Source organism: Scyliorhinus torazame, chromosome 6 (assembly GCF_047496885.1).
Source record: "Scyliorhinus torazame isolate Kashiwa2021f chromosome 6, sScyTor2.1, whole genome shotgun sequence".
Lineage (NCBI taxonomy): Eukaryota > Metazoa > Chordata > Chondrichthyes > Carcharhiniformes > Scyliorhinidae > Scyliorhinus > Scyliorhinus torazame.
In genome coordinates this window covers 42,314,005-42,338,037 of record NC_092712.1, presented here as the reverse complement: position 1 = coordinate 42,338,037, position 24,033 = coordinate 42,314,005, and the positions used below count along the sequence as shown (strand labels likewise).

The following is a 24,033-nucleotide window of genomic DNA, read 5'->3' as shown; positions in this document are numbered from 1 at the left end:
TGACATCTGCAGTATTTTGCTTTTATTCCTTGAGATAGAAGACCAGTGTTCCATCAGCCTTTGTTATTTATGTTATCAATTCATCTGTTTTCCTGAAGGAAGCCAACTTTGCAACCAATCAACTAAAAAAGTGTTTTAAACAAAAATTCACTTTACAGAATAAGGACAATGACACATTTAAGGACCTGCTGATTGTCAATGTGGAGAAGCCAGTGAAGCTGGAAGTGTACAACATGAAAGCTGCAAGGGTCCGCGAGGTGGAAGTTGTCCCCAATAACATGTGGGGTGGACAGGGCCTGCTGGGAGCCAGTGTTCGCTTCTGCAGTTTTGAAGGTGCGCATGAACATATCTGGCATGTACTGGTGAGTGGTCCCAATTACCTGTTTAAATGGAACTTAGTAGTGCCTTTAGAGCAAAAGCAGTAACTAAATTGTTATAAACCATGCATATTTTTAAAGCTTCTTGATTGTTTGGTGAGGTGGGCAGTTGTTGATGCAGTTTATGTTGGAGCGACCTTTGGAGACAATTCCCAGGTTAGATCTTCGAAGATGAGGACGGGAACCCTGTATGAGAACAAGAAAGTTTCAATGAGATTGTTTTGACTCCCAGGATTAATGGCATATAGGTTGTCTGTTGAGAAATCCATGGACTCTGTCATGGGTGCATCTGCCATTGATTGTGCCAAGTGTGTTCGATCACAGTTTGCTTATTAATTCACATATATCTCATACTTGGTGAATCACAATTTTTCGGTATTTGCTTAATAAAGATAAGTGGCTCCAGGTGTCAATGTAATCTTTAAGCCCATCTAAAATACCTAATTGGTGCATTGATATCCTGTGGAATTCCCATTAAAATGGGCTTATCCGTATGTTGTTAATGTATGTTCTCATTGTGATTGTTCATGCTTGGGAGTAAAGCTAAATAACAATTATATAACATGGCACACAGTCTTGACCTGATTTAGACATTACAAAGTAGAGAGAGAGAGATATGGACAATATGTATGTCAAAGCTAAGACTACATAAATTTGTTACATACATTTTGAAATAAAGTATTTAACTTCTTTCAAGAATACACATTCAAACAAAAATACAGCATTGTACTAGGCTAGGGTTTTGTGCTGTGTTTTCACCTGTCCGCTAAGAATGCACCTGCAGTCAAGGCTGTTGTCCTACATTCACCATAATTACACAGAATATATTCGGTTAATTAAAATACTTTGATCACCTAATCATTAAACGTGGCAAAACTACAAACAAATTATTAAACATGGCCTTGTAATTATTTTGCTATCTATCCATGATCTCATAGGATAGAGATGTTTCCTGGCTTTACAGCTTTCCTCAAGAATCTCCAAAGTCGCATTTTAATTAATATTGCTTACTTATCTCTTCTGCAAGATTCATGGTATCTTACTGGACCTGCTTCAGTCTGGTCAGTACGTGCCAAATATTCCTTTCCCAATTTGACCAGTCAAAGTTTAGCTGTTCCCCAACCTCCATGTTTCTATTTCTTTTACATTTCTAGCAGAACACAGGACTACTTGTGTGCCAAACAGCATAAGCAGCAAGTAATAGACAGAGCTAAGCGATTCCACAACAAACGCATCAGATCTACGCTCTGCAGTCCTGCCACATCCAGCCCTGAATGGTGGTGGAAAATTAAACCAAATCACTGGAGGAGGAGGCTCTACAGATAGCGCCGTCCTCAATGAAGGAGGAGCGCAGCACATATGTGCCAAAGACTAGGCTGAGGCATTCGCAACAATCTTCAGCCAGAAGTGGCCAAGTGGATGATCCATCTGTCTCCTCCGGAGGTCCCCAGCATCACAGATGTCAGTCTTCAGCCAATACGATTCTCTCCACATGATATAAAGAAATGGCCTAAGGCACTGGATACTGCAAAAGGTTATGGGTCCTGACAATATACCGGCAATAGTACTGAAGACTTGTGCTCCAAAACTTGCCACATCCCGAGCCAAGCTGTTCCAGTGTAGCTACGACATTGGCATCAACCCGGCAATGTGGAACATTGCCCAGGTCTGTCCAGTACACAAGAAACAGGACAAATCCAACCCAGCCAATTACCACTCTTATCAGTCTACTCTTCTTCATCAGCAAAGTGATGGAAGGAGTCATCAACAGTGCTATCAAGCGGCACTTACTCAGCAATAACCTGCTCACAGAAGCTCAGTTTAGATTCTGCCAGGGTCACTCAGCCCCTGACCTCATCACAACTTCAAACATGGACAAAAGAGCTGAATGCCAGAGGTGAGTGACTGCCCTTGACATCCAGGCAGCATTTGACCGAGTATGGCATCAAGGAGCCCAAGCTAAATTGGAGGCAATGGGAATCAGGGGGAAAACACTCCATTGGCCAGAGTCATACCTGGCACAAAGGAAGATGGTTGTTTTGGTTGGAGGTCAATCATCTCCAGGACATCACTGCAGCAGTTCCTCAGGGTAGTGTCCTCGGCCCAACCAGCTTCATTTGTTTCATCAATGACCTCCCTTCCATCATAAGGTTAGAAGAGGGAATATTTGCAGAAGGCGCACAATGTTCAGCACCATTTGCGACCCCACCGATAATGAAGCAGGCCATGTCCAAATGCAGCAAGAACTTAAAAATATCCTTGCTTGGGCTGACAAATGGCAAGTTACATTCATGCCATCCAAGTGCCAGACAATGACCATCTCCTACAAGAGTGGATCGAACCATCACCCCATGACATTCAATGGCATTATCATCGCTGAATCCCCCACAATCAGCATCCAGGAGGCAGAAACAGAACTGGACTAGCCATATTAATACTGTCGCTACCAGGGCAGGTCAAAGGCTAGGAATCCTACGGTGAGTAACTCACCTCCTGACACCCCCAAAGCCTGTCCACCATCTACAAGGCAGAAGTCAGGAGTGTAATGGAATACTCTCTACTTTCTTGGATGAGTGCAGGTCCAAAAAACATTCAAGAAGCTCAACGCCATCCAGGACAAAGCAACTCGCTCATTGCTACCCCTTCCACAAAATTCAAACCCTTCATTAACGAAGAACAGTGGCAGCCGTGTGCACCATCTACAAGATGCACTGCAGTAACACAACATGGTTCCATTTGCCTTTAATCGCATGCTATACCTGCATACTGACTTTGTGCAATTCATGAACAAAACTCCCAGATCCCTCTGCCCAGAGGCATTTTGAATCTGCTTTCCATTTACTTGATTTGCCTTTCAATTTTAACAGCCAAAATTGTTAACCTCACGCTTACTACATTAAACTCCGATCTGCCAAATCTTGGCCCAATCTCCTAGGCTATCTCGATCCATCTGTAAAATTTCTATTTCCCCTTTACTGCCTGCTTTCTCACGTATTGTAAATCCACCCGCAAAATTTGCTATTTTACACTCTGTCCCTGCTTGCAGATCATTTATATAGATTGTATGATGTGGAGATGCCGGCGTTGGACTGGGGTGAGCACAGTACGAAGTCATACAACACCAGGTTAAAGTCCAACAGGTTTGTTTCGATGTCACTAGCTTTCGGAGCGCTGCTCCTTCCTCAGGTGAATGAAGAGGTCTGTTCCAGAAACACATATATAGACAAATTCAAAGATGCCAAACAATGCTAGGAATGCGAGCATTAGCAGGTGATTAAATCTTTACAGATCCAGAGATGGGGTAACCCCAGGTTAAAAGAGGTGTGAATTGTATCAAGCCAGGACAGTTGGTAGGATTTCGCAGGCCAGATGGTGGGGGATGAATGTAATGCGACGTGAATCCCAGGTCCCGGTTGAGGCCGCACTCATGTGTGCGGAACTTGGCTATAAGTTTCTGCTCGGCGATTCTGCGTTGTCGCGGGTCCTGAAGGCCGCCTTGGAGAACGCTTACCCGGAGTTCAGAGGCTGAATGCCCTTGACTGCTGAAGTGTTCCCTGACTGGAAGGGAACATTCCTGCCTGGTGATTGTTGCGCGATGTCCGTTCATTCGTTGTCGCAGCGTCTGCATGGTCTCGCCAATGTACCACGCTTCGGGACATCCTTTCCTGCAGCGTATGAGGTAGACAACGTTGGCCGAGTCGCACGAGTATGTACCGCGTACCTGGTGGGTGGTGTTCTCACGTGTAATAGTGGTATCCATGTCGATGATCTGGCACGTCTTGCAGAGATTGCCATCACAGGGTTGTGTGGTGTCGTGGTCACTGTTCTGAAGACTGGGTAGTTTGCTGCAAACAATGGTTCGTTTGAGGTTGCGCGGTTGTTTGAAGGCAAGTAGTGGGGGTGTGGGGATGACCTTGGCAAGATGTTCATTGTCATCAATGACGTGTTGAAGGCTGTGAAGAAGATGACGTAGTTTCTCCGCTCCGGGGAAGTACTGGACGACGAAGGGTATTCTGTCGGTCGTGTCCCATGTTTGTCTTCTGAGGAGGTCGGTCCAGTTTTTCGCTGTGGCGCGTTGGAACTGTCGATCGATGAGTCGATGATCGATATAGATTGTAAACATCTGAGGTCCAAGGACTGACCACTGGAGCACCCCGCTAGTTACAGTTTGCCAGTCAGAGAAGGTCCCATTTATCCTGACCCTCTGCTTTCTGTCAGTCAGTCAATCCTCAAACCAATCTAATGCTCTATCCCCAATCCTCTGCAATCTCACTTTCTGGATCAGTTTTTTATGCGGCACATTGTCAAATGCCTTCTGGAATTCTAGCTAAACCACATCCACAGCTTCCCCATTATCCACCTTGCTGGTGACATCCTCAAGGAACTCCAGCAAGTTTGTCAAGCATGACTTACCCTTCATAAAACCATGCTGGCAATGATTGAGCTTTGTGTTTCCAAATGTTCAGTCAGCTCCTCCTCCCCACCTCAGAGGTCAAGCTAACCGGTATATAGTTTCCTACTCTTTGCCTCACTCACTTTTTGAATCCATAGGGATCCTTCCAGAATCCAGGGAATTCTGAAATCTCATAACCAATGCTTCCACTATTTCTGCTGCTACCTTCCTTAATACCCTAGGGTGCAGGCCATCAAATCGGAGACTTGCCTGTCTTTAATCCCATTAGTTTATTCAATACCATCGCCCTAGAGATGGTTATTGCACCAACTTCCTCTGCATTAACTGTAGTTTTTGAAAATTTTTATTATCGTCTACCGTGAAGACAGGCAAAATTCTTGATTAATAAAGGGAATCCGAGGAGGGTTATGGGGAGAACGCAGGAGAATGGGATGAGAAACATATCAGCCATGAGTGAATGGCGGAGCGCACTCGATGGGCCGAATGGCCTAATTCTGCTCCTATGTCTTATGGTCTTAACCCTGAATGTCAAAGTATAAGACCGATATTGTAAATTGTTTTATCTTTCTGACCTTGTAAAGTTTATTTTTATTCATTCAAACTCTGTGGGAACCTGTGGTTTATTCACTGAGCGAGTGTCTGGAATCTCTATTATAAACAAAACATTATTGGTTGTCTAACCAAGCCTGGTTTAGGATCATAACATACCGATAAATAAAACCTGCATTTGTGGTGTGCAACATTGAGACTGGTTGAGGCTCGTGCAAGTATAATATGTCGTTACTGAAAAGAAAAAAGAACGGAACACGTCTGTGCCAAGTCTATGCAAAAACATGACTTTTAGGACTGGAAAAAGGATAGTCTGATACGCCGGATCATTTGTCTACATGCTGGGATGTACGATAGTGGCGCTGGATCGGCTTTTTTCTTCATGACCGTATTGGAGGTTGAATCTTTGATTGTGTTCAAGACGGGATTTGCAAGAAGGAGCAAATATGTGACTGAGCATCTTTGCTGCTTGTGGGGTTATGAGGCAGAGTTCACAGTTTAATGTTTCTTTGTTTTAATAATTTGTGTTTCTGTCCTCATTCTGCAAAAGTATGATTCAATCTTTTTTTTTTGTTAGGTGCTGCTTTGTGTTTTAATCTTAGCTAAACGATGTCAGCGATATCACACTTGCCAACAAACTGGAGAGCAGCAAAACTTTCCACCCTCAACTTTATTTCTTCTCTCCTCCAACAGGATGTTGAACTAAATTCTCCGGCAGCCCTGGCAGGTCTCAGGCCACAAACAGACTACATTATAGGCGCCGATCAAGTGCTGCAAGAGGTAACAAACTCTCAGGGTACGTTTATGACATGGTCTGAAGCTGGCAGCCCAGGGTTGGGCTCCAGCCAGACAAGTATCATAAAATGCATTGCTTGGCATCTGCCTGAATTCAGAGTTCTTAAATCATGCTGCTAGAGAGACAGGGCGGCACGGTACCACAGTGTTTAGCACTGTTGCTTCACAGCGCCAGGGACAGGGGTTCGATTCCCGCTTGGGTCACTGTGCAGCCAAAAGGGTGAGGATGGGTTATTGGGTTACGGGGATAGAGTGGAAGTGAGGGCTGACGTGGGTCAGTGCAGACTCGATGGGCCGAATGGCCTCCTTTGGCACTGTATGTTCTATATATGCACGTACTCCCTGTGTCCGCGTGGGTTACCTCCGGGTGCTCCAGTTTCCTCCCACAAGTCCCGAAAGACGTACTTGTTAGGTGAATTGGGCATTCTGAATTCTCCCTTTGAGTACCAGAAACTGGTGTCGGAATGTGGCGACTAGGGGATTTTCACAGTAACTTCATTGCAGTGTTAATGTAAGCCTACTCGTGACAATTATTATTATCTCCCTTTGCTTGGATACATATGTGCGCAGAGTGCTCCCCCAACAGAGCTGATGGAGCACTTTTGAAGTGACGGTGAATGCGCCAGCCAGTTTGTGCACAGCAAGATCCCACAACTACAATGAGACAAATCACAAGGCAGTCTGCTTGCAATGTTGGGCGAGGGGTTAATATTTTACAGGAAACCGAGGGAACTTCACTGCTGCTCTTCGAAATAGAGCCATGGAGTAAACTATGTCAACCCGTGAGAACAGACGAGGCCTGGCGTTGAAGGAAAGGCAACACCTCCGCCAGTGCAGCGCTCACTCATTACTCTTTTGAACTATCAGCCTGGTGTTCAAGCCTCTGGAGTGGGATTTGATTCCACAGCTTTCGGAGTCAGAAGTGAGAGTGCAACCAACCAAGTTGCACCTGATGTTTAAATTAAAAATGACCTGGTGTCGCGGCAACCTGGCACAGTCGATTCCAGCCCCACTTGACCCGGGGTCGCAACACGTGTGTAAATTTTAACACACACAACTTTTTATTATTCAATAATTAGCATCAAATTGGGAACAATACAACTGATTAAGTACTTTCTAATTCCAACCCCTCCATTCTAACTCACCCCACTCTAATATATATAATTGCACATGCACACACACACATAGAGAGGGCGAAAGCACAGCTCCTTACTTGGAGGATCGCATGTCTTCTGCTGGGTTGTCTCCAAAAAGCCCCACCTGGCAGGAACCAATCGCTGTCTGTTGCCAGGCGGAACACTGTCCTTGGTGAACACATTGGCCACCAGCCAACTAATCAAACTGAATCCCTCCAATCTGCTGCGTGCCAGAATGTCTGGGATTTCCTTTCCCAAATACAAAACTTGAGGACAATTGTGTTTACGTTGTCAAGCTATTTGAAACTTTGAATTCTGTACTTCCTCTGCTTGACTTAAAGCTTTGTCTCAATTAATGATCCCCGGACCAAAAACAAACAGTAAAGATAAAATAAAATAAATGGACCCCGGGTCACTGTCCATGTGGAATTTGCACATTCTGCCCATGTCTGCGTGGGTCTCACCCCCACAACCCAAAAAGATGTGCAGGGTAGGTGAATTGGCCATGCTAAATTGCCCCTTAATTGGTTTCTCCAAATTTATATTTTAAAAACTGTATGCAATTTATATAAATGACTTGGATGAAGGGATGGACAGGATTGTTGCCAGTATTTGTTGATGGCACAAAGATTGGAAAGTAAGTTATGAAGAGGACATGAGGCTACAAATAGATACAGGTGGTTACGTGAGTGGGAAGGGCAGCACGGTGGCGCACTGGATAGTACTGCCGAGGTCCCAGGTTCGATCCCGGCTCTGAGTTACTGTCCGTGTAGAGTTTGTACATTCTCCCCGTGTTTGCGTGGGTTTCGCCCCCACAATCCAAAAGATGTGCGGGGTAGGTGGATTGGCCGTGTTAAATTGCCCCTTAATTGGAAAAAATTAATTGGGCACTCTAAATTTTTTTTAAAAGGTTATGTGAGTGGGCATAGATCTGGCAAATGGAGAATGATGTGGGAAAATGTGAAATTGTCCATTTTGGCAGGAAGAATAAAAGATAGGCTTGTTATCTAAATGGCAAGAGATTGCAGAACTTTGAGATGGAAAGGAATCTGGGTGTCTTAGTGCATGAATCGTAAAAGGTGCAGCAAATAATTTGGAAAGCTAATATAATGTTATCATTTATTGTGAGGGGAAATGAATACAAAATTAGGAAAGTTATGCTTCAGTTGCACTGGGAACTCATGAGATCACATCGAGAGTATTGTGCACAGAATTGATCTCCTTATTTAAGAAAAGATGTAAATGCATGGGAGCAGTTCAGAAAAGGTTTACCAAGGGCAGCACGGAGGCGCAGTGGTTAGCATTGCTGTCACACGGCACCGAGGTCCCAGGTTCGATCCCGCCTCTGGGTCACTGTGTGTGTGGAGTTTGCACATTCTCCCCGTGTTTGCATGGGTTTCACCCCCACAATCCAAAGATGTGCAGGCTAGGTGGATTGGCCACGCTAAATTGCCCCTTATTTGGAAAAAATGAATTGGGTACTCTTAAATTTAGGAAAAAAATGGTTTACCAGACAAATATGAGGGGGGGTGTTTGCTACAGCTGTTGGGGAGAGTTTAAACTAATGTGGCAGGGGGATGGGAACTGATGCAGGAAGTTGGAAGGTAGTAAAACAGGGACAGAAACAAAAGGCAGTAAGGGGGAAAGTGTAAGGCAGAGAAGCCACAGTCAAAAATCAAAAAGGGCGATAGTACAAGGTACCGTAACTGAGGGGAGCTCAGTGAATCGGCCCAGTAATACTGAAAGGAATAAAACGGGAAGTAAAAACATTAATGGTAAGCGACGCGGCAGGTTGTTACATGAAGATATGGGTTCAACGACAAGGAAAATTAGGAGAAAAGAGAGGAAATATAACTTGGGAAAGGTTACTGATCAAGGTGTTAAGATTCAGAACAGAGGTAAAAAAGCCAACATAAGTATACTTTACCTAAATGCTCGTAGTATTCGGAATAAGGTAAATGAGTTGATGGCGCAAATCATCGTGAATGACTATGATTTAGTGGCCATTACTGAAACATGGTTAAAGGATGGTCACGACTGGGAGTTAAATATCCAAGGGTATCAAACTATTCGGAAGGACTGAGTGGATGGTAAGGGGGATGTGGTGTAGCTCTGTTATTTAAGGATGACATCCGCGCAATAGTAAGGGATGGAGGATAAGGTTGAATCCATTTGGGTGGAAATCAGGAATAGTAAGGCGAAAAAGTCACGAATAGGAGTAGTCTATAGGCCACCAAATAGTAACATTATGGTGGGGCAGGCAATAAACAAGGAAATAACAGATGCATGTAGAAATGGTACAGCAGTTATCATGGGGGATTTTAATCTACATGTCGATTGGTTTAACCAGGTCGGTCAAGGCAGCCTTGAGGAGGAGTTTATAGAATGTATCCACGATAGTTTCCTAGAACAGTATGTAATGGAACCTACGAGGGAACAAGCGGTCCTTGATCTGGTCCTGTGTAATGAGACAGGATTGATTCATGATCTCATAGTTAGGGATCCACTTGGAAGGAGCAATCACAATATGGTGGAATTTAAAATACAGATGGAGGGTGAGAAGGTAAAATCAAACACTAGTGTTTTGTGCTTAAACAAAGGAGATTACAATGGAATGAGAGAAGAACTAGCTAAGATAGACTGGGAGCAAAGACTTTATGGTGAAACAGTTTGAGGAACAGTGGAGAACCTTCCAAGTGATTTTTCACAGTACTCAGCAAAGGTTTATACCAACAAAAAGGAAGGACGGTAGAAAGAGGGAAAATCCACCGTGGATATCTAAGGCAATAAGGGAGAGTATCAAATTGAAGGAAAAAGCATACAAAGTGGCAAAGACTAGTGGGAGACTAGAGGACTGGGAAATCGTTAGGGGGCAACAGAAAGCTACTAAAAAAGCTATAAAGAAGAGTAAGATCGATTGAGAATAAACTTGCTCAGAATATAAAAACAGATAGTAAAAGTTTCTACAAATATATAAAACAAAAAAGAGTGGCTAAGGTAAATATTGGTCCTTTAGAGGATGAGAAGGGAGATTTAATAATGGGAGATGAGGAAATGGCTGAGGAACTGAACAGGTTTTTTGGGTCCGTCCTCACAGTGGAAGACACAACCAACATGCCAGTGACTGATAGAAATGAGGCTATGACAGGTGAGGACCTTGAGAGGATTATTATCACTAAGGAGGTAGTGATGGGCAAGCTAATGGGGCTAAAGGTAGACAAGTCTCCTGGCCCTGATGGAATGCATCCCAGAGTGCTAAAAGAGATGGCTAGGGAAATTACAAATGCACTAGTGATAATTTACCAAAATTCACTAGACTCTGGGGTGGGCTCGTCAGATTGGAAATTAGCAAACGTGACACCACTGTTTAAAAAAGGAAGCAGGCAGAAAGCGGGAAATTATAGCCCAGTGAGCTTAACTTCGGTAGTAGGGAAGATGCTGGAATCTATCATCAAGGAAGAAATAGCGAGGCATCTGGATGGAAATTGTCCCATTGGGTAGACGCAGCATGGGTTCATAAAGGGCAGGTCGTGCCTAACTAATTTAGTGGAATTTTTTGAGGACATTACCAGTGCGGTAGATAACGGGGAGCCAATGGATGTGGTATATCTGGATTTCCAGAAAGTCTTTGACAAGGTGCCACACAAAAGGTTGCTGCATAAGATAAAGATGCATGGCATTAAGGGGAAAGTAGTAGCATGGATAGAGGATTGGTTAATTAATAGAAAGCAAAGAGTGGGGATTATTGGGTGTTTCTCTGGTTGGCAATCAGTAGCTAGTGGTGTCCCTCAGGGATCAGTGTTGGGCCCACAATTGTTCACAATTTACATAGATGATTTGGAGTTGGGGACCAAGGGCAATGTGTCCAAGTTTGCAGACGACACTAAGATGAGTGGTAAAGCAAAAAGTGCAGAGGATACTGGAAGTCTGCAGAGGGATTTGGATAGGTTAAGTGAATGGGCTAGGGTCTGGCAGATGGAATACAATGTTGACAAATGTGAGGTTATCCATTTTAGTAGGAATAACAGCAAAAAGGATTATTATTTAAATAAAATATTGAAACATGCTGCTGTGCAGAGAGACCTGGGTGTGCTAGTGCATGAGTCGCAAAAAGTTGGTTTACAGGTGCAACAGGTGATTAAGAAGGCAAATGGAATTTTGTCCTTCATTGCTAGAGGGATGGAGTTTAAGACTAGGGAGGTTATGCTGCAATTGTATAAGGTGTTAGTGAGGCCACACCTGGAGTATTGTGTTCAGTTTTGGTCTCCTTACTTGAGAAAGGACGTACTGGCACTGGAGGGTGTGCAGAGGAGAATTCACTAGGTTAATCCCAGAGCTGAAGGGGTTGGATTACGAGGAGAGGTTGAGTAGACTGGGACTGTACTCATTGGAATTTAGAAGGATGAGGGGGGATCTTATAGAAACATATAAAATTATGAAGGGAATAGATAGGATAGATGTGGGCAGGTTGTTTCCACTGGTGGGTGAAACAGAACTAGGGGGCATAGCCTCAAAATAAGGGGAAGTAGATTTAGGACTGAGTTTAGGAGGAACTTCTTCACCCAAAGGGTTGTGAATCTATGGAATTCCTTGCCCAGTGAAGCAGTTGAGGCTCCTTCATTCAATGTTTTTAAGATAAAGATAGATAGTTTTTTGAAGATTAAAGGGATTAAGGGTTATGGTGTTCGGGCCGGAAAATGGAGCTGAGTCCACGAAAGATCAGCCATGATCTCATTGAATGGCAGAGCAGGCTCGAGGGGCCAGATGGCCTACTCCTGCTCATAGTTCTTATGTTCTTTAAATACCTGAAATGGGTGGATTGTCTTGTGAGGAAAGGTTGGAGGGGCTAGGCATGTATCCACTGGAGTTTAGAAGAGTAAGGGGCGACTTGATTGAAATATATAAGATCCTGAGGGGCCTTGACAGAGTGGGCATGGTAAGGATGTTCCCTGGAGAGAATGCAAACTCCACAAGGACAGTGACCTGGGGTCGGGATCGAACCCGGGTCCTCGGTGGCGTGAGACAACAGTGCTAACCACTACGCTGCCATTCTGCCCCTACGCAGACCTCGTTGGTACCTGCTCCAGGAATCCCCTCTTATTAACGCATGCATCTGAAATGTTGAGTTATTCACTTGGTCTAAAGTATGGACCTCCCTGCCTGTGGGGATACCTTCACCACACGGAATGCAAAGGTTTAAAGAGGTGACTCACCACCGCCACTTTCTGGTTGGCAGCGAGGGATGGATAATAAATACCAGGCTAGCTAGCAATGCTTATGTTCTCTGAATGAATAAATAAAGCAAAAAAATATTAAGTCTTCAGCACTCGCCAGTTTTACACCAGGCAGCATTGAACTATCCGACTGAACTAATTTTTCACTTCCAATGAAAGAATTCATCTCTCATTTTATGAGTTGATCTGTGTGGTGAAAACAACATTGTTGGTTAAATCTCACCTGCATCAGCTTCTGATTCGGGATTTTGTGTGGAAAAGATTCTAAGAAGTGGGAAAGCTTTCGCTTTAAAAAAATAAATAAAAATCTTGTGTTTTTCCTCAACTAGACTGAAGATTTTTTCAACTTGATTGTGGCCTTTGAAGGAAAGCCCCTGAAGCTGATGGTTTATAACACTGAGACAGATGCCATCAGGGAAGTCATGGTTACACCCAATGGGGCCTGGGGAGGAGAGGGAAGGTATGTGCTGATTTATTTAGAAGCTGTTGTGTGACGTTCAAGCACTAGTTTGAGAACCTTACATGAAGCATGTAAGCTTGCAATGTAACTGCCCCCATTGTTCGCTGTCCGCGTTGGAACAAGCCATGAATAGGATCATAAGAAATGGAAGCCGGAGTAGGCCATTTGGCCTATCAAGCATGCTGTGCAATCCAATAAGTTCATGGCTGATCTGATTGTGGTGAGAACACTATTTTCTTGCCTACCCCCCTCCCCGTAGCCCTGGACGCCCTTGTCAATCAAAAATGCAATGACCCAGTCTGCACTGCTCCCTGTGGAAGAGAATTCTCAGACAACAGTCGTCAGACGAAATTCCTCCTTATCTCCGTCTTTAGTGGGATCAGCACTGTGGGTGTACCTACACCATGTGGACCGCAGCGGTTCAAGAAGGCTACTCACCACCACCACTTTCACAAAGGCAATTAGGGACGGACAATGAAAATCCTGGTCTAACCAGTGACGCCCACATCCCGTGAAAGAAAAAAAAATCTTAAGTATGGAGATCAAAACTGTACACGATACTCCAGGTACAGTCTCCCCAACGTCCTGTAGTTCTATAGTAAGTCTCCTCTACTTTTATGCTCCATCCCCCTTGCAAAGACCTACATTCCATTTGCCTTCCTAAATGCACAGTATACTTGCATGCTAAAGTTTTGTGATTCGTGTACAAAGATTCATGTACAAACATTGCTCGGTACTGGAGCAATTTTCTGTCTCTTTCCATTAAAATCAACTGCTTTTCTGTTCTGTCAAAGAGGGCAACCTCAATTATCCACATGATATCCCATCTGCCAAACGTTGCCCACTCATCGAACCTACATCTGCAGGCTCTGTTTCCTCACAAATTGCTTTCCTATCTACCTATGTGTCATCAGCTAATTTCTCACCCTCAAACATGATTGTGAAATTCTATCATGTTGTGATCCCTCTTACCTAGAGCATCCTTTACTATGAGGTCATTAATTAATCCTGTTTCATTACCCATTACCAGCATTTAAATAGTCTGTACCCTGGCTAGTTCCAGAACATATTGTTCTGCCAAACTGTCCCGAATACACTCGTGAACGCACCCTCCAGGCTACCTTTGCAAATTTGACTCCGATCTATATGAAGATAAAAAATCTCTCAGGATTACTGCAGTACCTTTCTTGCAAGCTCCCATTATTTTTATTTCTGCTATCAATTCATCCATCTTGTTACAAATACCGAGTGCATTCAGATAAAGAGATTTAATTCTCTTTTACTGTTTCATCTGTCACACTCTGGTTATCAATAGCCGCATCTTTACTTTGCATTATTGCCTTGTCCTTTCTCTTTAACGTTCCAAACCTCCCCCCCCCCCCCCCCCCCCCCCCCCCCCCCCCCCCCCCCATGTGAACCCTGTTCCCCACCGTTTATTTTTAAGGCCTCTCTCCAATTCTCGTTATTTGACTGACCAGGGTACTGGTCACTGTACATTTCAGGTGAAGGTCTGACCTTATGGGGTACACCAGCTAGGACTGGGATGAGAAGAAGCTTTTTCGCCCAGAGAGTGGTGAGCCTGTGGAATTCACTGCCACAAAGTAGTTGAGGCCAAAACATTGCATGTTTTCGACAAGGAGTTAGATATAGCTCTTGGGCCGAAAGGGATCAAATGATATGGGGGGAGGGTGGTGGGGGGGGAGGGTGGTGGGGGGGGGGGGGGGAGGAGGTGGGAACAGCCTATCGAGTTGGATGATCAGCCATGATCGTAATGAATGGCGGAGTAGGGTTGAAGGGCCGAATGGCTGACTAATTTCCATGTTTCTATGTAAGGCCTTCCAAACAGTCCAGCTCCCTCTTGCCCCGGTACTGGTGCAAGTGTCCCATGGATTGAAACCAGTTTGCCCCTCCCAATCTTTGATGTATATATTCACCTCTTTGATCTTGTGCCAATGTGTTCAGCTCCAGCAGTATGTAGAACCTCGTTCTTAGTCTTCCCCCTGTGTCCTTGGTACAAACGTGGGGCATGGCAACTGCATCCTTCTCCTCCCACTCTTAAATTCCTCTAACCAGGCAGGCAACACAGCTTTTGGGACTCATTCTTTCAACTGCTGTCTACCCTCCATAACTATACTGCCCCCATTACATCTATGTTCCATTCTGCTTCTCCCACTTGTGTGGTCCCCTGCATCTTGTTGCCACGGTCAGCTTGCTCATACTCTGCAGTTCTGCTGTCATCAACACGAGCTGCAAGACATTGAACCTGTTAAGCAATTACTAGGGCTATAGCTCCTCTCATTACCTTTGGAGTCCATATACCTGCTTCTCTTACAGTTGCACCCTCCTGCCCCTGACCATGGACCAAATCCTAGTCCAAGTAATGTGACTTGCCTCATCGTTGCAATCTCTGAAACTCTGATTCCAGCTCATCAACTTGAATCTGATGTTCCTTCAGCTGAAGACGCTTACTGCAGATGGCATTGCCATGTATCCCACAGATGTTCACCAGCTTCTCCCACATTGTTAGTATTTAACTAATTAGGTATCAAGTTTAGAATATCTGTCAATGATTATCCATAGTTATATTTTAAGACCATAAGACATAGGAGCAGAATTAGGCCATTCCGCCCATTGAGTCTGCTCTGCCATTCGATCATGGATGATATATTTCTCATCCCCGTTCTCCTGCTTTCTCCCCATAACCCTTGGTTCCTTTATTAATCAAGAACCAATCTATCTCTGTCTTAAAGACACTCAGTGACTTGGACTGCACAGCCTTCTGTGACAAAGCGTTCTACAGATTCACCACCCTCTGGCTGAAGAAATTCCTTCTCACCTGTTTTAAAGGATTGTCACTTCAGTATGAGGCAGTGCCCTCGGGTTCTAGTTTCTCCTACTAGTGGAAACACGCTCTCCACATTCACTCTATCTAGGCCTCTCAGTATTCTGTAAATTTCAATTATATCCCCCCTCATCCTTCTAAACTCCATCGAGTACAGACCCAAAGTCCTCAACCGCAAATAATATGAGAAGTCCTTCATTCCAGGGATAATTTTTGTGAACCTCGTTTGGACCCTTTCCAAGGCTAGCATATCCTTCCTTAGATACAGGGCTCAAAACTGCTCACGGTATTCCAAATGGGGTCTGACCAGAGCCTTGTATAGCCTCAACAATACATCCCTGCTCTTGTATCCTAGCCCTCTCGACATGAATTCTAACATTGCCTTTGACTTCCTAACTGCCAACTGAACCTGCACGTTAATCTTAAGAGAATCCTGAACTAGGACTTCTAAGTCCCTTAATGCTTCTGATTTACAAAGCCTTTTCCCATTTAGAAAATAGTCGATGCCTCCATTCTTCTTACCAAAGTGATTATGGAGTTTACAAAGCTATGCTAAAAATGTAACCTAATACTTTTGTTTATCCAGTACCGATTTATATTACCCCAGCTTAGACGAGAAAACAAAAATTAAGATCACTAATTACCTTTCTGCACTCCTACTTGATGGCCTCTGGGCATTAGCTGTCTGTCTGACTGTCCCTGGCTCCTTCTCTTGAACCACTCCTTTTTGCAAAGGGCCAGAACAGCACCACCTCCCTCATGGCATTGTATTCCCTTACTTACCAAAATTCCTGCATTTGGTCTTGCTGCATTCAGTCTCCACGGCCACCTTTGGGCCTGTGTTAAATCTCCTTATTTATTTATATTAGCTCATATTTCAGTTAGATGAGTCAGTCATTGCTGGCTAGGGAACCAGTTCAAGAGGTACACAGTCACTGTTCTGAACCTCACCCCCATGCTTACTGTGTTGGTAGAGCCTTCGGTTCGAAAGGTTGTCTGAACCCTTCCAGCAAGCATTTCCATCGAGAAAATCTTCTTACAGCAGCCATGTATGAGTGGCAAATTGACTCTCTGCAATTATATCAACTTTTCTGCTTCAATCATTGCTTTTTCCTCCTCTGACGACGGATCACAGACCTGATACATCAAGTCTGTTTGTCTCTGGACAGATGCTGCTTGACCTGCTGAATATTCCAGCACTTTCTCTTTAGCTATCCTTTCTCTCGTAATAATAACTGTAAGCACCAGTTTCAACAACAGGCGGATGTTTTGCTCCGATCCAAGAAACCCCTTCAATACCTCAAAGAACCCACCTTGTGATTCACTCTTATTTCTTAGCCTCTCAATTCAGAGATTTCATGATTATTTAACTTTATTTGCTCCCGTTGGATTGAATGTTGCAGACCTCGCACCAGCATTAGTTTCACTACCACACCTCTAAAGAAGGTTGTGACCACCTCCACTACCTGTAACCAGGGCACTTTAATAATGGGACAATACACTGAATGTTCAGGATCAAACAGAAAATGCAGGAAACACTTATTAATCAGGCAGTATCTGTAGACCGAGAAAGGGAAGGTTAACCTTTCAAAGGATTTTCATGCTCAGATGTCCTGAAACAAAGAATTCATTATACAATGAGTATATACATGAAATAAACTCGCTATCATCTGTGAGAGTCCTTCCTGTGTATTTCCTTTACTCCTGTTTATTTTATTTTTATTGTTTTGGTCCATGGACCTGTAATCGGGATGTGTCTTTAAGCAGAAGATTCAAAATTGAAGCTGCCTGCTGGCCAGGGCACTGTGTTCCCAGGTTCTGTATTTTGGAGGGGAGAAACCAGACTCCTTGGCAGACCCAATTGGATCTTAGGAACCAGCTTTGGCTCGATTGGTTAATTGGCAACTGGTGAGTTGGCCAGGAACAGTGTTCTGCCTGACAATGGTCAGTAATTGGTTCCTGTGTGATGCTTTCTGCAAAATCTTAGAAGTGTTTCGACCTTGGAAGTGAGAGGAACTCTCTCCTGCTTGCTGAAGTGAAATGACTGCTCTATTGTTCTGAAAGCAATGAGGGCCTGGCACATCCTTTGGAATGATGCTGAGTCTGCAGAAGAAGTAGACAACCTTGTCAGAGAAAACCATCTCGAGCCTCGAAGGAAAAAGTACCAGAATGAAAGCCTGAACCTCAGAAAGACATTGACTGGAAGTCATCCCAGTGCATCAGAGATCCTGGTCCTTTTATTTTTGTTTATATTGTCTTTCCTTTTTTTACCACCCTTTCCCCTCTGTATTCTTTGTGTGTGTGTATAGAGAGTGGAACGAGTTGGGAAAGAAGTAGTTGATAGTTACATTTTCTGTCCATGTAATTATAATACTGTACATAATGAAAGGTTGTGTTAAAGTTACAAACCTGTTGTCTGCGTCTGCAGTTTATTGGGCTCAACCAAGGACCTTGGGTATTTTAAATAAAATCTAATTTTACCTGTGTTGCGACTCCAGGTCATGTGGAGCTGGAATTGACTCTGCACTAGCCCAAGTTGTCGTGAAACGGTTTGGCGGGCTCATTCGGGGTCTTTGGAAAGGTAGACAGCGGCGATTTGGGGTACAGTATATGTTAAAGAGGCATCGGGTTTGTAATAACATAACAGGATGGTTCTAGAAACTGCTAAAGCCTTTCTTCAGATGGAGGACTTCTCTTTGGTTTGTTTATAAGGGCTTTGAAAAGACAAGTTAATTGAATTGGCAAGTTAATTAAAAGTAGACGTGGCCAATTAAAGCTGAGAGGGGAGAGATTTATAATGTAGTAGTTGAGTGCTAGGGTGTGTGAGAAACCCAGGAGAGCCCATGAACAAGTAGTCCAGGTAGTGTAGCATCAGAAGCATTTTTCTGGTGAGGAAATCGATCTGGGGGAAAATTCAGTTGCAGTTTGAGCACGAGAGAGATTTTTTAAAATGGAGAGGCGGGAAAAAGAAAGATCTTTTCAAAAGGAAATTGAAATGAGGAAAGTTGTGGAAATGGAAAGATTAGAGAGAGAAAATCAACTCCCAACTGGAAACCATGGTTTAACCGGGAGATCCACTCCCTACTGAATTCCAGGTCCGAGGCGTTGAGGGCAGGCGACCCTGACCTATAAAAGAGATTTGGGTACGACCTCCGCAAAGCCATCAGGGACGCCAGGTGACATTACCAGACTGAGCTAGAGTCACAGACTAATGACACGGACTCTCGTCGATTGTAGCAAGGCATTAACAACATAACGGGCTACAAAGCAAAGCCAAGTAGAATCTCTGGCAACAGAGCACCCCTCCCTGATGAACTCAATGCATTCTATGCCAGTTTCAAGCAGGAAGCCTACAAAGCGTTGTCAACTGCCCCAACAGCCTCGGACACACCCATATCTACCGCCACACCCTCAGAAGTCAGATCGGCCTTCTTGAAAGTGAATCACAAAAAGCAACGGGTCCTGACTGAGTCCCTGGTCGTGCACTCAAATCCTCCGTGGACCAACTGGCGGGCGTGTTCACAGACATCATCAACCTCTCCCTACTCCGGTCCGAGGTTCCCACCTGCTTCAAGACCACAATCATTCCAGTGCCAAAGAAGAACCAGGCAACGTGCCTCAATGACAACTGTCGGGCGGCACATCTATTATTATGAAGTGCTTCGAGAGGTTAGTCATGAGATGCATTAACTCCACACTTCCAGACTACCTTGATCCACTGCAATTTGCATACCACCACAAACAGTCCACAGATGCTATCGCCCTGGACCTACACTCATTCCTGGAGCATCTCGACAACAAGGACTCCTAGGTCCGACTCCTATTCATTGACTACAGCTCCGCCTTCAACAACATTATGATGGATGGGATGGTAGCACAGTGGTTAGCACTGTTGCTTCACAGCGCCAAGGACCTGGGTTTGATTTCCGGCTTGGGCCACTATCTGCAGATTCTGCACGTTCTCTTGTGTTTGCGTGGGTTTCCACCGGGTGTTCTGGTTTTGTCCCACAAGCCCCGAAAGACATGCTTATTAGGCGAATTGACATTCTGAACTCTTCCTCAGTGTTAACGAACAGGTGCTGGAGTGTGGCGACTAGGGGATTTTCACAGTAATTTCATTGCAGTGTTAATGTAAGCCTACTTGTGACACTAATAAAGATTGTTATTATTGATTATTATTAATCCCAGCCAAGCTCGTATCCAAATCCAAAACTTAGAACTTGGCTCCTCCCAGGTTCGATTCCCAGCTTGGGTCACTGTGCGGAGTTTGCCCGTTCTCCCTGTGTCTGCGTGGGTTTCCTCCGGTTGCTCCGGTTTCCTCCCACAAGTCCCCAATGGCATGAATGTTGGGTGAATTGGACATTCTGAATCCTCCCTCTGTGTACCCGAACAGGCGCCGGAGTATGCCGACTAGGGGCTTTAGACAGTAACGTCATTGCAGTGATAATGTAAGCCTACTTATGACAATAAAGATTATTATAATTGCCCTTGAGAATATATGTAATATATGATTACAGAATACATTTGTGCCAATTTAAGCAACCTTCCATCATTACCTTGGGTAAGGTGCTCTTTCCAAGAGCCGGTGCAGACTCGATGGGCCGAATGGCCTCCTTCTGCACTGTAAATTCTATGATTCTATGCTCACCGTGCCTGATTCTCATTTTCAGCTTGGGTTGCGGCATTGGATACGGCTATTTGCACAGAATCCCCTCCTGTCCTGTCGTACCGAAGAAAAAGGTCGAGGTTCCAGCACCACCTGTAACAAGCACCCCACCCCACAACCCAGAAAAAGGATATACTGAGGTGGGTAACCACAGGCTCCAACAATTCACTGACCCCAATCGTAGCACCACCCTACATAATTAGCACATTTAACTATCAATTATCATATTTCTACATGCTGTTTCTGTTTTTTTGATTACACCTCTAATGTGCTGAAGGGCAATAACATTTTGCCACTGTTATCATCTCTTGAATTATCCCATCACTGCTGCTCTGCTCCCGGGGTTCGTAATGTGAGAATTACTCCTAACCCGTCTATGAAGTTTTGTTTGTACATTTATGGGAGGCAGGCGTCAGTGGCTAGGCCCGCATTTGTTGCCGACCCCTAATTGTCCTTGTTCAGAGAGTATTTAAGAGTCAACCAGAGTGCTGTGGGTCTGGAGTCACGTGTAGGCCAGACCAGATAAGGACGGCAAATTTCTTTCCTTCACTGGGTGGGGTTTTTTTTTTTTTTTTTTTTTTACAACAATGGTTTCATGGTCATCATTAGACTTTTAATTCCAGATTTTTATTCAATTCAAATTCCACCGTCTGCCGTGGTGGGATTCAATCACAGGTCACCAGAGCATTTCCCTGGGTCTCTTGGATGACAGGTCCAGTAATAATACCACTACACCACCACCGTATGTTTGTCACCAATGTTTGCCAATCAATCACTGTCCGTGTGGAGTTTGCACATTCTCCCCATGTCTGCGTGGGCCTCACCCACCACAACCCAAAGATGTGCAGGGTAGGTGGATTGGCCACACTAAATTGCCCCTTAATGGGGAAAGAAAAGTTGCCAATAAAATTGTTTTTCTTAAATTGACTGCATTTCCATCAACTTTGAGGGGGCAAGAAACTCAAGTGTCCATTGCCTTTTAAATTCCTTGCAGTACTTGTTCATAAACAGCTGGGGGAGTCAGATGCATGAGAATTGCAAATGTTTGCAATGAATGTATACATGAGCCAGATACACAATTTTAAAAGCTTATGCACTTACCAGACACAAATCGTATATCTTTACCAGATTTCCAATTATGTGAAGCATAGAAACTCATCAGATATACAAATTTGTATCAAATTGTTAAGCTTCTTAGATTCACATTGGTATAATTTTACCAGATGCAAGTAATGTAACATTTATAAAACTAGCTGCATTGTGTATGTGGTTTGCAAACTTTAGGAAAATGACTTTACATTGTAATATTATTTTCAGTCCATCCTCTCTCTCTGCTACTTTGTTGATGTTACTGCCTTCTGGAACAATTAATTTTAAATCTGAGATAGATATATTTTTGTTCAGCAATGGTATTAAGGGATATGGGCCAAAGGCAGGTAAATGGGGTTAGACCACAAATCAGCCGTTATTTCATTGAATGGAGGGGCAGGCTCGAGGGGATGAATGGCCTACTCCTGTTCCTGTATACTTTCAGTCCATCCTCTCTCCATGCTACTCTGTTGGTGGTGCTGCCTTCTTGCTGGGTTATGTTTTCACTGGAGGCAGCTCATAGAATCATGGAATAGTACAGCACACAAAGAGACCACTCGGCCCATCGGGTATGTGCCAGCTCTTTTGAACAGCATTCGATTTAGACCCACTCCCTAGCTCTTATCCCACATCCCTGCAGTTTCTATACTCATTCAGGCAGTTATCTAATTTCCTTTTGAAAGCTATTGCAGCAGTTGTAGCTGCCACCCTAAAATTTTGAATTCTAACCACTCCATTTTCCTCGTGTCGGCTGTGGTTCATTTGCCAATCACGTTTTAAATCTGTGCTTTGCGCCTCTGGGAACAGTTTCTCTTTATTTACTTTATCCTGCGTCTAGCAAATCTCCTGTTGACTTTCTAAGAACAAACTCGGCTTCTCTCAGCTCACCACGTAACTGAAGTCCCACATCCCTGGAACCATTCTGGTGACTGTTTTATGTACCCTCCCCCCACAAAGCCTTTTACCCCTTTTCAAAGTGTGGTGACCAAGGTTTGACACAATACTCCAACTGAAAAGGAACTAGTGTTAGTATAGGTTTAGCACAACATTTGTGCTCTATGCCTGCGTCCCATATACTTTATTAAGTGCTATGTTAACCTGCCTGGCACTTCCAAAGATGTGTGTGTAAATACCCACTCGATGTCCCTCCTCTTGAACCCCATTTAAAAATTATGCAATTCAGTCAATTGTTCTTTTTCATTCTGCCTACCAAAATTTATCAGCTTGTACCTCAACGCATGAAATTTCATCTTCCCATGTGTCTGCTCACTCCATCAGCCTGTCTTTGTTATCTTGAAGAATATTGATATCTACCTCACTTTACTAATTTGGTCTTCTCTGCCAATTTTGTATTGTGCCCGGTGTGCGCGAATCCAAGAGATTATTATAAGAGATCGATGTACGTCGATGACAGCTGTTCGCCACAACTCTGATTTCATTCCTAAGTCAATTTCATATCTATGCTGCTGATGCTTTTATAAATCCCACGGGATTCAACTCTACTAACAAACCTATTACATAATTTATCGAATGTCGTAAGTTCATATACACAACACGAGACTGCCATCATCCACTGTCTCTGCAACCTCGTCAAAGGCCTCAAATCAAGTTAGTCGAACACGATTTGCTCTTCACAAAACTGTGCTGACTCTCCTGTTCTCTCTCACCTTTCCCAAGTCACCATTTACTGTGTCGTGTGTGAGCTTCGATAGTGAGTGTTGACAGGTTGTGGGAGCCATATTTGTCACTGGGTCAAAATCCTGGAACCCCCCCCCCCCCACGTCGTCGTCCTCCTCCACCCCACCCCCCCCAACAGTAATGTGGGTGAACCTACACCACATAGACTGCTGCATTTCAAAAAGGCAGCTCGCCACCATCATCTACTCTAGGGCAATTAGGGGTGGGCTATAAATGTTGGCCACGTTCCTTGAATGGATTTTTTAAAAATTAGAAAGCTCGGTATCACCACTGTTGCGTTAATTGCCCAAACACAATGCCTCACAAGTGCATTTTTCAGCAGGGGTTTACCAGAGACCAATGTTCAAGAACAACTGGTTTGTTCCCTCCCGGCCCCCCTCAACTCAATAGAACTAAGTCCAGTTGCTGCATCCATTCCAGCATTCAACCAAGATCAGCTAATGAGGCACAGAACATTCATCAATATTTTATTTCATTTATGGGATCTGAGCGTTGCTAGCTAGGCCAGCATTTATTGCCCATTATCCCTTGAGAAGGTGGTGGTCAGCTGCCGCCTTGAACCGCTCAGCCCATGCATGTGTTGTAGGTACGCCTACAATGCTGTTCGGGAGGGAGTTCCAGGATTTTGACCCGGTGATGGAACGGCAATATATTTCCAAATTGGGATGGCGAATGACTTGGAAGGGAACTTCCAGGTGGTGACGTTCCCATGTATCTGCTGTCCTTGTCCTTCTAGATCAGTGTTTTTCAAGCTTTTTATCCCGGGACTCTCT

The 24,033-nt window shown here is 44.2% G+C and overlaps 1 protein-coding gene across 2 annotated transcripts in view; it reads left to right on the top strand.

Annotated features, from left to right (window-relative positions):
• Window positions 1-24,033, top strand: part of LOC140424763 (Golgi reassembly-stacking protein 1-like) — a 58,104-nt gene that overhangs the window by 13,445 nt on the left and 20,626 nt on the right. For both annotated transcript variants that reach the window (XM_072508144.1, XM_072508145.1), the window contains exons 3-6: window positions 159-362; window positions 6,034-6,120; window positions 12,835-12,965; window positions 20,478-20,613. In XM_072508144.1, the coding sequence (XP_072364245.1) occupies window positions 159-362; window positions 6,034-6,120; window positions 12,835-12,965; window positions 20,478-20,613 (558 nt within the window). The remainder of the gene's footprint in view (window positions 1-158; window positions 363-6,033; window positions 6,121-12,834; window positions 12,966-20,477; window positions 20,614-24,033) is intronic.